The sequence below is a fragment of the Cimex lectularius genome, unplaced genomic scaffold (assembly GCF_000648675.2).
Source record: "Cimex lectularius strain Harlan isolate CLEC.00 unplaced genomic scaffold, Clec_2.1 scaffold372, whole genome shotgun sequence".
Classification (NCBI taxonomy): domain Eukaryota; kingdom Metazoa; phylum Arthropoda; class Insecta; order Hemiptera; family Cimicidae; genus Cimex; species Cimex lectularius.
The window spans coordinates 188,659-203,273 of record NW_019392954.1 but is presented as its reverse complement, the minus strand read 5'-3'; the positions used below and the strand labels follow the sequence as shown (position 1 = coordinate 203,273).

At 33.1% G+C, this 14,615-nt stretch overlaps 2 protein-coding genes across 2 annotated transcripts in view; one reads left to right on the top strand and one right to left on the bottom strand.

Annotated features, from left to right (window-relative positions):
• LOC106663391 (head-specific guanylate cyclase) overlaps nucleotides 1-14,615 on the top strand; it is a 199,626-nt gene that overhangs the window by 37,109 nt on the left and 147,902 nt on the right. The window lies entirely within an intron of this gene.
• Nucleotides 7,224-13,420, bottom strand: LOC106663392. Its single transcript, XM_014388213.2, has 3 exons — nucleotides 13,057-13,420; nucleotides 10,281-10,361; nucleotides 7,224-7,657 (listed from the first exon to the last, which is right to left on the bottom strand). Exons 1-3 carry the CDS (start codon nucleotides 13,357-13,359, stop codon nucleotides 7,418-7,420), a joined length of 624 nt encoding a protein of 207 aa, XP_014243699.1. The 5' UTR covers nucleotides 13,360-13,420; the 3' UTR covers nucleotides 7,224-7,417.

The window sequence follows — 14,615 nt, the reverse complement described above, 5'->3', positions numbered from 1 at the left end:
TTAGACACATGACCGAAAATTCAAAATAATTATTTAAGGTACAGAAATTTATAGTTTTATTGCAATAAAAATTCGGATTTAAAGTTTTTGAAATGTGGTTAAAGCGAGTCCGAATGTTTTAAAAAAATCATTTTTGGGCCTACTTTGTTAGAAGCGTTTTTAGATTTTTATACTTTTTTTTTTTTTTTTTTTGACGGGAAGGAAAGCGTGAAAGAACATTCCAGGAAGGACGGTGGGAATTGAACCCAAGACCGACGGTCTACGAACCGTGAGCTGGCACGCTGGCCGCTACCGCGGTCCACAACTAAATTTTTGCAATAACAATTTTTATTTATATATGTATATATGTTACGTCCTCGTTAGACCCTTATCTGTTGCAACCCTTCACATTCCTCCCTTATCACATCTACACGTGTTCACTTTCAAGAAACCCCTCCTTCATTACATCCCAAGCCTTTGCTAATATTTTTAATTGAATCCGTCTCGGGCTTTCATCGAGTATAGACCGAAGATTCCTTAATTGGAAGTGGTTATTCCAGTTTTATATTTGCTTGCTGTGTAATAAAAAGTATTCTTTTTAAAAACTAGTTTAATACACGCAAAACCATAATTGGCGCAGTCGGTAGGACGATTTTCGGGTTCGCGGCATACGAACTTTACTGCTTCATCAGTCAGAAAATTGCGAACACAGTTATAATATATTTTTATCCGTACGGAACTGATTAAACGCACTCATAGCATATAGTACATTACATTCGATGACCTCGGACCTACAAAAGAAAAACGACCATATTAAAAAAAAAATTCTAGATGAATTTGTACGTTCTTGTAATGTTTTCTGGGCATCAGCAGTCTTTTCAAATTCACTAATTTCGTGGTCCGCTTGACCAATTAATACGTTACAATTAATTAAGGTTTTTAGTTGAGATGAAAAAAAGTCAATGGCACGAGAGGGATTCGAACCCACGACCTTCGGCTAGATACGCCGCTGCTCTACCACCTGGGCTATCGTGACCTCGATCGACTCGGACNATGCTGGATTCGAACCCAAGACCTGCGGAATGAACCTTACCTGTAGCCAATTTTTTGGTGCTTTTCTTTATCTTAACCAATTTTTAACCAATCAAATCCCATTTTCGTTAAATTGCTACTAGTTTTATAATGCGCGCGTTGCATGAGGGTCAAACAATTTATGATTTTGGTTCCTACCTCTCAGGACGATTCTTCTGCCGACGATTTAGCCGAAGATCTTGGTTTCGAATCCCGCCACTTTTTTATTTCAACTAATACCTTACATAAAGATCAGTTATATAAAACATTTTGCCTCAGCTTCTAGAACTCGGACATTTATTTACTGTATTTTTGGCCTAGCTTCACGATAAAATTTCATCCAAATCAGTTAACACGTTTCTGTAGCTTCTCCTTGTTCGTAATAATTAATAATAAAATGAAATCTCTAAAGTTTAGTTTAAAAAATATTTTAAATCTAGGCATCCTTTGCACATTGTGTTATTAAAGTGTACAAAACTTTCCGCGTGGATTATGTTCTTTAATACACAGAGAACTTTCGTCAACCAGAGGTGTGTATAGTAAACAATTAGAATTGCCTCCATATTCATACTTTATAAATCCACAATTTATATTATTAAGAGAAAACGCCGTGTAAACACATTATTCCGTGGGATTAATACGTGAAAGGGAAGCCCCCCTGATACCGAGCCTGTCTAAAACCTTAACCGAAAGATAAAACTTTGCTGATGTCGACCGCCCCTTTCAGGATAAATTAGCAATCCTTTATAACCCAGCCCAATGGAGTGAAGTTTCCCAGGTGAACTTCAATGAAAAAAGTTCCGTGGTCTTATCTCAAACTAATCCTAAGAAAACCTATGACGTTAAACTTTTAACTAGTTAAACACGGCAGTAAGAGAGAAACAATTGGCGCTAATGACTATGTTTTTTAATCAGAAAATGGACAACGTACTGACAGTTTTAAGCTTACTAAGAGAAACCTCAGGTAAATAAAATGTTTACTATTATATATTGACAAATCATCGACGGTCTCGGATAACTTAATATTTTCTCGACGGGATAATAAAACAATAAGGATAATTAAAGTATAAAATTGAGAATAATTGGTGTTTTCATTTGGCCGGGTTGATAGCTGGTTGTGACAGGTCTTTCGACGTGATCCGGGTAGAAAAGTTATCCATTTCTTAGATTGAATCATGAACGAGCGCAGTTTCAAGAACATTTCGACGTAGTCTGAGGAGGAAAAAAATAAGAAAAATGAAGAGATTCGTCCGGCATTTGAAACAGTTGGAGATGTATGAAACGAACAATCTTTTAGAGGATTGGCGTAAACTGACGCAATTTGAGGGAGCACTTACTTTAACCTCGAATGCCTATTTTCTCATTTACCTTATCTATTTATATAAATATATGCCCAGCGGTTAAGCCCTTTACGTACAACAGTAAAAAATGAAGGAATAGAAGGAATACTAAATTATAAATTTACAATAATGATTTGTACGGCAGAAGTAAAACGAACGGAAATAAAGAAACAAGAGGACAGGTTGTTACAAAAGATAGAAGAAGGAAAAAATGAGAGAGAAAATCAAAAATTGAAGCTTACCAGAAGAGACTTAAAACATTGGTAGAGGAAGAAACGAAAAAAAAAGAAAAATCACCAAAGATAAATAGGCAAACCGTTTCACAAATATGCAGGAGGCTGGACAAACTTTCCAAAAAGAAAAGGTAGAAGTGCTACACAAGGAAAAGAATGGTCGCCTGTTAAACAAATTGAAAACCTTAGAAATTAATATTTCTAAGCACAATTTGGATGTTGTCATCCTCAACGAACAGACAGATTTGGTGGAGTCACCTCTGTTCGCCAAATGGTGACAAATCTGACACAAGACAAGGGACGACTAGCTCTAGGACAACAGAACCGGAACCTCCACTGTTATATGTTAAGTCTGATTGTTTTGTACGATGATCTCAACATTTACCTAAAAACTAAATTTAATTTTTTTTTGAATTTTATTAGTACGATTAATATTATACCTATAGATCCTCAGAATTATTTTGTATGTAATTTTTAGGCTGAGGATGACTGCAAAGTAGTTGAACAGCTTTCCATGAAATAAAAATAAACAGTGGTGGAACTAAAAGAAGTTTTATTCAAACACAGATTCTCTATTGTAAACTATAGTGTATATAATGACCGTCGGTGGCCGCAACGGTTTAAGCGTTGACACGGCGCTCTTCACTGTAAGGTAAAGGTCCTGGGTTCGAATCCAGCAGCCCTGCATTCGAACCCGACATACTTACAAATGGACTTCTTTCAAACACACCGGCACCCTGAGGGTTTATATGTCCTCTGCTGTTGTGAAGCCTCGTAAAAGAAAATAAATTTAAAAAAAAAATAAATATAAGAAATAAACCTCCAAAAAAGTAAACAAAAATTATGTATATATGTATATAATATAAAATGTACATAATATAAAATTATGAATATTCATAATTTTAATAAATTAATCATAATTTTATACGATATACATTTTATACTATATACATAATTTTTGTTTCGGAGGAATTGTAAAATGATCCTGGAAGAACTGGAAAACTAGTAAATTTTACTAATATTTATATATATACAGATTGCAACCTGATTCTTTTTTATTTGTGTTAGAAGTGCGAAAGACACTGGGCTTTACAACCTTCTACAACTTTAACAATGTAATTATTTTGTCTTGTTTTGCCTGTTACTGCGCTGGCGGGGACAAACTGATTATAAAAAACCTGCTGTCACAGAAAAATGATCCAACGACGATTTCCAATACAATTAACAATAAGCTTTCAAATTTGTATAGTAAAAAACGAACGGGTATGAGGCGAGTTGAATAAAAAGGACACAGCTCCTTCTTCGAGCTATCTTAGAATATAACCATTTTTCATTCAAATGGTCAACACCTTTTAATATTTTATTCACAGTTTTTAAATTTAAGGTTTCAAATACAATGAAATTATGTTAATAGATCTAAAAATATTAGACGCCTGTACGAACGTTCTTGCCAATGGGCCATAGGAGATGAGAAATTTTAAACTACATAATTTTTTGTATGGTTGGCTGCCTTTCTTTTGCATGCATTTCAATGTTATTTTTTACATCAGTCGACTTTTATCGAACTATGATAGAAAAATAATACGTACATTTGTATAAATCAGTATTGTTACGGTAAAAGTTATAAAAACACCAAAAGACGTTTTGAGCAAAGTAAATAAAAAAATTATTTTAAAAAACGGGAATCGTTTAACGCCTTTAAATGCGAATTTTAATGTTAAACAAATATAGAAATTTTTAGACTGAGCTATCATGGTAGATTTTTTTTCTCGCAAATATTTCTTTAGAAATAAAAAATAAAATTTGTCGGGCCTAATTACGGAGATTAGATAAACAAAATTTTCAAAAGGATAGAAACTACCAGTAAATTTGGGAAAAAAATGTTTTTCAAAAAACATTGGGTTTATTTCAACATTCTTTAAATATGTATTTTATTTTTAATTAATTAAGAATGTACTGGTAATTTAGAAAAAATGTTTTTAAAAAAATTGGCACCGTTTTAGGGATTCTTTATAGCCCTTAAAAACGAATTCTCACACAAATCAAAAATTAGAATTTTTTCGCCTTAATCCCAAGAGGTTAGAAAACAAAAAGTTATAAAAACGAACAAACTTTACCATTAAATTAGCCAAAAAATTGTTTATTCAAAAAAAATTCTCTAGTTTCGTTTTCATAAAAGTTTCATTAAAAACGAATTTTTATAAAGAAGCTGCAAGTAGGCAACAAAATATGTTTTTCAAAAAATGTTCCAATCTTTATTTAATATTTAATTTAAATTAAATTTTAATAATTGCATGAGATTAGACAAGCGTACATAAAAAAAAACCACCTGAAAAGTCCGATTTTTTTGTAAGAAAAACAATTCCTTTTGTTTTAACCACTCTTTAAAGCCCTTAAACACTGTTATAGCAATGTTTACAGCAAACAAAACTAGTCGTTTTTGGATGTTTGTTGTCTCAAATGTCCGGTGTTCCACATAAAAATTCATAACACCTTTCGATTTTATCCAATGAACACGATTTTACAAGCTTTCTAAAGCTGAATATTTTTTTCAGACTGTTTTAACAAGGTTTAAATTGTCTCAATAAGTTATAAAAATACTAATTAAACTAATATAAACTCCTCAAACGTTTTACAGTATTAAATCTCCACTTTCTATTTGATTTCTGGAAGCCAATGTTCCATTACGTGTACTTTATAAATTTAGGATTTAAAAGCACGTGAAATTTTCAGAATATCGGTGGAGAATGTATAAAGTTATCAACGTGTGTGTGGGGGATTAGTGACTGTTAGCCAATGATTATTTGGAGGTCGTGAGTCCGATCGCCGAGTGGCACTCTCAACACGACTCACAAGAATGACACAACTACACGCAAAACAAACACTTTGAGCCCTGAAGAGGATCTCAATAAAGGTCGAAACATTGGCACGATAAAGAAAGTGTTTTTCTAAAACCTACGTCACGCCAGACCGCATCTCACGATCTCCGAACAATCAACGTTATCAACATATTGTTTGATTTTTGAAAATAAATCTGAACCATCGATGTAGACAATTTTTTGTTTAACCAAAAATTTTAGTACGGGAGTTTTTTTTTTTGGTGTGCACAAAGGAATAACAATTTTGTCCTAAAAATTATATTTACTTAGCCAGGTCGCTCAATCATTGCGTCAAAACTGTGTTTGGCATGTAGCGAGAGTATGTCTGTTTAGTATTCGTGTTTGTTGTAAGTTAAAATAAGTAAAATTCAGCTTTCCGATGATTGTAATAACCTTGTAGTTGATGAATTTTTAAGTGGAACGCCGGACATCGAATCCACTACTGGCGGGTTAACTCCAAACAATCTTAAATTTTTTATTGATATGAAAACCCACAATTGTAAGTGTTAAAGTGTGTGCAAACATTAAAAAAAATTCGAATTTTTCCTACAAAAAAGTATTGTCATAATTTACTGAAAGCCTTTTTTACTTCAGGTAACTTTGTCACTATAACTGAGAAAAAATATGGATGAAATCAACAGCAAAACCTCAAAAATCTTCATTTTTATCTCAGGTTTTATTGTAATTAAAGATGTCTAGATTGTGCGATTACGAGTATTTTCTACAGACCCAATCTTATAAAATTTACTATAGATTAGAGAAATCTTTTCAAAGTTATCATCATTAAATTCACTAATTTCGTGGTCCGCTTGACCAATTAAATCATTACAGTTAATTAAGGTTTTTAGTTGAGATGAAAAAAAAGTTAATGGCACGAGCGGGATTCGAACCCCGATCTTCGGCTAGATACGCCGCTGCTCTACCACTTGAGCTATCGTGACCTCGATCCACTCGGACATCAACTTCCTATCTCAACCTCACCTTATGAGTTTCCCTCCTTTTTGCCATTTTTCATCGAGGTCACGATAGCTCAAGTGGTAGAGCAGCGGCGTATCTAGCCGAAGATCGTGGGTTCGAATCCCGCTCGTGCCATTAACATGTTTTTATCTCAACTAAAAACCTTAATTAATTGTAGTTATCATTTATGAAGCAATCTGAGGCTTTGGAAAGCGATGAATTTGAGACAGAAAAATTATTTTTTTTATTTTCACAAAAATTTGTATACATTTTTGTGGCTTTTTGTAGTGTAGAAAACGAAAATCAACTTTTTTCTCGCCAAAAAATAATTTCGCCCTCTTTCTTACGTCGCTCGTTCACCAAATAATTACCGTCAGACATCTTACTACCAAGAGGGCTGGAAATCGGCGACAATTGCATTCGAGAAAGACGGATGATCCAAATTTGATGATGCTAAACTATATTTCTTCTTCCAATAAATTCTCTACGACGCTCCCTTTCCAAAATGGCCGACGACCCTGATATATTCGGGATTAATCAATATCGAGGAATATTGATTTTACCCATTTGTTTCCAGGGGGTTAATTAAAAGGTTTCCCGTATTTTTTCAGACGGGGAATTATTTTCAGTCTGTTGTCACATGACAAACGGGATAGGTACCATGCAGACAATTTATGAATGCGATTTGACCCATTTTATGTTGCACATCCATACCTCTCTATTAAATAGTACGCACTAAATTGATAACAATATATTTTGACAGAAAGCATGTACAAAAATTTATGATAGAATAATAAAATCCAAATCTAATCTACATTGGTATCTTGGAATTCATTCATTTTTTATTGACGTTTGTGAACAAATGTGATTTTTTTAAAATAAAAGACATGAAGAGAACCACAATTTTAATACCAAATATATCAAATTTAAAAAACTTAATTTGTTTATTTTTCCATGCTTAAAATTCTGTTGTGTACGAATAGTGGTAAAAAATCAATACCAAGTGGTACAATCCAAAGAAGAATAAGAAAATTCCCAAAGCTAAGCATATAATGTCGATCGAATAGAACTTGAGAAGTCGTCTTGCCATCGACACGCCTTCTTCAGTATGGATCACATCTCCATTCGGTACTAACCGCCTGCCGCGACCTCCTTCTGACATATGGATCGCTTCCCCAATAGCTGGTGTGGTCCAAAGCTGTTAAAGAAAGCATTTTTATATATTACTATAGTTTTGGAAAAATTAATAATTTTATAAATATTTTCCATTCAGTGAATTAATTTGGAGCCCTGAACTTTGCCACACTAGCCGCTTTAGGTTCGAATCTCAGCATTTTATTTTCGAAGTGTTTTTGAAATTTTCTAAGCCACATTTAATTTTTTTAAATGTCATTACACAAAAACATAGAAGCTTGTAGCGAGATAAATTCGCTGTAAGCGTATTAATTTGGAAAGGTAGATTTTCTTACACAAAGTCATGAAATTGTCAACCGGTGAAATAGACTGACAAACCATTATTGACAATCGTTTTTGTTCGAATTTGATATTAGCAAAAAAAATTCGGCGGAGGTGCTCCAATTATTAATGGTACTAATCAATTTCCGAATCCTCCAATTATGATTGGTATTACTATGAAAAAAATTATTACGAAGGCGTGAGCGGTAACAGTTATAGATAGGTTATAGATTTGCAGTAGTCAAACCTTACTTGTTTTTTAAAAATAGAAAAATTTCTCGATGATATTTAAGAAAAAAGAAATTCGAACAATTTGCATTGACATTTGAGTTATAACAATAATACAAGGAAACGAGAAGCGGCAAGAATGCGTCGTTAAGTTTAGAATTCATGTTGATCTCGAAGGCACTGGCAGAAAGTAAATCAGGAGGTTATATTCATTTATGATATATACGATGCTATATTTATTGTGATAATGTATATTTAATGTAGTACCTAATATTTATGTTTTATCGTATGTTATTGTGTAATAAACAACTTTATTGATGACGTCGGCATTAAGCGGGTTGACAGTGTCGTGAGATCTAGATGGCTTGTCGATGTAGAAAGCACTGGTGAAAAATAACTCAGGAGGTTATTATTCGTTAATAAAAGCGTATGAAGCTATAATCATTGTATTAATGTGTATTGGCTAATTCATTACCATTGTATGATACATTGTAATAAACAATCTTATAAGTTTGCTGTACGGCGGATAGATAATGTTAAGAGATAAGTGCAAAATCACTGAAAAGGAATAAGTCATTGAGTATAGTGTATAAATCTGTCATCACTGCAATGTATATGTACAGCAGTAAATAACATTGTGTGTTATATTGTAATAGACAATCTTATTGATGGTGGCCGTGAGGTGTCAGAAAGTGGTTGAGAACTAGAAGGCATTGGTTGAAAAACAGCTCTGGAAGTTCGTGACACAGTGGTTAAAGCAATAATCTTTGTATTTATGTGTAGATGTAGAGACGTATATGTAATAGTCGGGGTGTAATTATTGTAATAATTTTAATAATTGTAAAGCACTTCCTCCTGCGGGCAAGTGTAGCACCGTAGTTTGTTAGGAGGTGTCTCCTCTGCCTCTTTGCAGAATCTGCATGTTCCGTTTTGGATTATTCCAATCTTTTTTCAGTATCCATGTAGCTTGGAGTGTCCTGTTACGAATCTATTAGGATTCGCAGTTTATTCCTGCTTCCTTTAACACATTTAGTAATTTCTTTTCTTTCGAAATTTGTTAGGAGATTATTGGATTGCCTGTGCCCAATGAGTGAATTCCCTTGTTCCTTCATTTTCTTTTTGTCCTTCTGTCTGAGATACTCATTGATAGTGTGGGTTCCTATGCCAAAGAAGGGTTCGGGTCCTATCAGCGGTGTGGCAGCTCCTTTCCTTGCAAGGGTGTCCGCTTTCTCGTTGCCTTCTACTCCCATGTATGTGTCCTGGGACCCAGGAGAGGATGACTTTGTTCTGCGTACCTAGTTTAATTCGGTTTTGCAGTTCAACGCCATCTTTGAACTAATGTTATTTGAACTTAGTGCTTTGTTGGCTGCTTGGCTATCTGACATGATAGTTATGTTCTTGTTTTTGTACCCTTTAGTCAAGTTGAGTTGAGTATATCTCTCGATTGCGTGAATTTAAGCTTGGAAGATATTGGTGTATTTTCCCATGGGTTCTGAATATTTGGTTCCAGGACCGAATACTCCTGCCCCTGTACCTTCTTGTGTTCTAGATCCATCTGGGTACTAAAAAAGTACTAACACTTAAAGAAGGTGTTTTCCTCTCGTTCCAATTCTTTTATGTTGCCTAGATTTATTTCGAAGTTTTGATTAAATTCAAACATCCTTTTCATGTCGTCTCTTGTGTATTTATGTGTACTAAGTGTATTAATTAACAACATATGTTAAACTGTAAAAAATCAACGTTACTTTCTTTGTGGTGCGGCGGTGAAAGTAAGATCTAGAAGGCCGTACTCAGGAGGTTATAATTCGTTAGTGACAGTGTTAATTATGGCTTTTATTGAACTTAATACTATTTTGTGTTTAATTACCACTGCATATTAAAGTGTAAGAAACTTGTATGGCGGCTGGTGTAGATGTAGATGACATGTCGATCTAAAAGACGGTGAAACTAACTCAGGAGGTTATATTCGTTAGTGATAATGTGTAAAGCTGTAAAATTAGTATTCATGTTTATATACCAGTGCACTAAATAACCTTTCGCCCTTTTTTAAAGCCACTAAATGCAAATTAGTTGAATAAATCAGTTTCAAACTTTTTTTAGATATCAGATCTCAAGTAAATGAGCGATGATACACTTACTCCATTCCCGTTGATATCGAGTTCACCGCTTTCGACGTTCCGTGAAGAATTAAAGGTGAAAAACTGACTCAGCTGCGTGACCTGAAAAAAAGAGTGATTATTAATCGAAATTGTAAAATTGTTGTTAACAGTATCCTAACTGAAAACGTAGGTATTGACAATGACAAGATTTGTGGTTGAAAGGTTTAACTAAGTCGTATGTAACAGGGTTATTTCAGGCAATCGTGTACCCTAACAGTTTTTCACGACTGGATTTCCGCGACACGAGTTGAATGCCTAAGTAAGGTTGGATAAAACGGTCGCTCACCAGTTACAAAAAGAATTTACACATGAACCGGTTAGGAAGAAAAGGTGTCGACCCTTCGGACCTTTCAGATGAGAAGGACTTTTTTTTCTTATTCAAGCAAACAGCCTGAGTGAGGTGAGAAACCTATGCAAATGCTGAGGGTTCGATTGGGTTATATAGAAAGGTCATGAGACACTTGTGAATTGGATGTCTATCCTACTACTCTGCTTATTTCCACTCGGAAATAAACACTAAATAAACGAAGCAGTACGGACAAAAAAGAGGCATAGGTTGTCAGATCGCCTTTGTAAATTTAATGGGATTAACTGCGAAAAAATATTGTCCTAACTTATGTTACCATTGCAAAGAGGTCAAAATGAGGAAGTTTTACGCCACAGGTAATTGGAGTTCAGCACGTCCGAACTAATTCGCATCGAGCACATGATCAGATCAATCGAAAACGTGTTGATGATGCAAGAGAAAGTCGTAAAACAGGTCCGTTTATACGATTTTTCCGTCAAATTAATTCTTTTTTACTACAAATGTTCCTTTTTCATTTTCAAATTAACCTTCTCTTTAAAGCAATAAAAAACATACAAACCATATGGAAATTAATTAAAATTAAAATTAAATGTTCTATGCTGTTGAACATAAAAATAAACGATTCTTCTATTTATTAGATTTGTTTTTAATATAAAATAATTCATCTAAAAACTAATCATTATATATTATAAAGGAAGAATCATTTGATTTTATATTTAATTTTATTTAAATTTAACTTTCATGGTGATTAATTTTTATGTGGTATTTTACATATAAATATATTTTTCTAATTGTTGAATTAGAAAACCGCTGTTTTATTTTGTTTTCATTAATTTTCATGTGATATTTTATATAAGATGCTATTTTTTTGTATTTTTTTATTCTTCAATATATAGAGATTTTGCTTTACATGGTTAAATTTTATCACCTCTATACTGTGATAATGGTAATAAAGAATGGGTTAATTTCAAATTTAAAAAAAGTTTTAAAAAGGTGTAATTAAGAGTAATATGAGAAAGTGTAGTGTTTAAGAGTCCAAGTAGTATATATTGTATGTACGAAAGAAAAAATGCGGGAATTTTACTTAACGTGCTTATATTTCATACAATCTGCTAGGTTTTTATATTTTAAAGAAAGATTTAATTTTAAATTTTAAAGATCAGTATAAAGTAAAAATGGCTAATTTGAAATTAAAGCGGGCTGATTCGAAGGTAAAATTGTTAATCTGAAATTAAAAATGGTTGAATATAAGGTAAAATTTTTAATTTGAAATTAAAAAGGGTTTATTATAGGGCAAAAATGATCATTTGGAATTAAAATGGGTTAAAGTGAAACTTAAAAAATAGGTCAATTTGTAATTAAAAACGGCAAATTTGAAATTTAAAAGAGCAAATTTGAAGGTACGAAATTTAAAATTAAAAAGGTTAATTTGAAATTAAAAAAGTTAAATTTGCTGAAAAAATTACATTAAGAAAATTTATGTACAGCTTCACTAGATAAGGTCATACGCAGAGAATAAAATATAAAAAATATAAACCAATAAATTGAAAGTTGAAGAAAATCTGGAAAAGATCATTTGGCCGTTTTTGGCCATCTCCAATTTTTTATAAATTTTGGTCAATACTTGCTACTTAAGGAAGAGTAAATTCAAAATTAAAAAGGTTAATTTGAAATCAAAAAGGTTGATTTAAAATTAAAAGGTGTTAATTTGAAATAAAGGTTAATTCGAATTAAAAAAATTAATTTGAAGGGAAAAACCTATATTGAAAAAAGGGTATATATATTCATCGGATTAGGGATAAATAAAATAAAATATACAATAACTAAATAAAAAAAGCTAAAAGTTCGAAAAAAGCAGAAGAAGTGGAATGCTGTAATTAGGTGTTTTTAGCATCTTTAATTTTTATACATTTATGATAAAACCTGCATTTGAAGAAAATGTAAATTCGAAATTATAAAAATTTAATTTTAAATTAAAATGTGTTAATTTAAAGTTAAAAAGAGTTAATTGGACTGAAAAAATTTATATTAAGAAAATTGATGTATAGATCTATAAAATAATATAAAATGTGAGCAAGTAACTAAAGCTGGAACTTAAATAAAGCTGGTGAGGGAGAATTTAGTCGTTTTTGGCCTTCCCTAATTTCTATACGTTTTGGTTTAAATATGCTTTTGAAGGTGGACTGAAATGATAGTTATTCCAAACTGACCATGTACTCAAAATCTAACTGGAACTTGCAAAAAACTTTTATTTGTTGGAAACATTGCCCAAAAGGCGCACTTTCGAAATATCGGGACTCAACTCTGGGGATGAAAGGTTATTTCAGTTAGAAAATCTCGGAAAAACAAAGTATTACGATTAGACATCCTAGTTTTTATTTAGAACAAAAACTCTGTTAATATAAATTTCAAGCTTAAGATAAATAATGTTACTATAAAGGAACAAACCTGCCGAAAATTCAATATATGTGTAACCATTCTTAAAAAGGCTGTTCTCTTTTTGAGTGTGTTCGAGATACCATCTGTTGGAATTCCATCGCCGCCAAACGCTTCTGTATTGTCCTCACCGCCGAGAATTTTCCTAGCTCCGGCATATTTTTCCTGGGGGACTTTCATTTCCGAGGGTGGTTCCTTAGGCTTGAATGTACCCACGAAGGACGGGTTCAAAACGAATTGGGCTGTTGATTTATTTTTGGCCTTTTCGCCGTAACAGGACAGAGTGACCGAAGCGGTGGACTTCACGTCCTTCATGATGAAAATAAGATAAAGACTCCAGGAGTTGGGACGATTAACTGCCAAACCAGTGACTGCTTTCCAGACTTTGGAATGGCAGGGTGGGGAAATAGATAAGAATTCATTGGTCATCGGAAAAGCTGACAATTCGATTTATTCCTTAAGACTGATTTATCACTTTCAAAATCGATATTTATCCAATCAACCATTGAACTAATGGACTGCTTTTCTATTAAAACATAGCAGACCGACGCTTCATCATTACATTTTATCATTAAACAATGACCATCAAGTACTCAACTCATAAAATCATTTGTTAATTATATGTTTTGTCAATTGTTTAGAAAGACAGTACCAGCTCGTATAGAAAACAACTGACTCGTTTGTTTTGAAGCAATCTGTATATCATGTCATTGTATATGATGTTCTCCTGAATTCATCTTCTGTTTTGCAGTCTGTTGAGATTTTACAGGATGTTGCAAAGAGTGTTTCCAGGACCACGCAGTCAGCCCTCATTTCTAAGAAAGGGTGTCTGATTTTATTGATTATTGCTGTGTGCTCGAACTGTTTGGTGCCCATCCAATTTAATGGTTTGTGGAGCTTAAATGAGCTTTTCGTCGTTTCTCTTTATATAAATGTTTCCAATGGAGGTTTAGAAATCCGTATGAGACGAAAACTTTAAGAAATTAAGTCTGCGGCGTGCTGGAAACGGCTCTTTCTTCTTATCCTTTTATTAAATCCTTCCAGTACCGGGTTTATATTCTACTTTTGTATAGTTTTCAACCAAAAATCCAGGCTTACTCCGTCAAGGAGGAATTCGTAACCGTCGACCGACCGTAAAGCGGCGCATAATCCCCTGCAACCGATCAGATAAGCAACACATAAACAACTCAGCATAATATTTGACGTGGTCTTAAAGAAACCAGTCAACAAAGAAACTATCGTTTAATGTAAAACACAGATTCAGGACAACTGCCAAGGAGCCTTGGTGCGATCTTGACGTCATATTTTAGTTTATTCGGGTTTATTGTGCAGGTTATATACCTGAAATTTAAATTAAATGGCACAACAATCACTTTTATACTCACGGAATTATTAAACTTTCTGAAATTTATAAATGATTTATGTACAACTGCAAGAATTAAGCGGAAAAGACGACTACATAGGCCAACATATTAATTTTCATAAAAGCTCGTCAATAGTTGTATATATTTTTGAAAAAATATTTTTTACTTACATCACTGTGGCATCTTTTCAATTTCGTACATTTTTAT

Excerpts from the sequence above, each read along its gene's own strand:
- LOC106663392 (XM_014388213.2), bottom strand. The coding sequence starts at position 13,359 with ATGAAGGACGTGAAGTCCACCGCTTCGGTCACTCTGTCCTGTTACGGC. Across the intron at positions 10,362-13,056 it reads ATATATTGAATTTTCGGCAG|GTCACGCAGCTGAGTCAGTT; the intron begins GTTTGTTCCTTT and ends TCTTTTTTTCAG. Across the intron at positions 7,658-10,280 it reads TCGATATCAACGGGAATGGA|CTTTGGACCACACCAGCTAT; the intron begins GTAAGTGTATCA and ends TTTCTTTAACAG.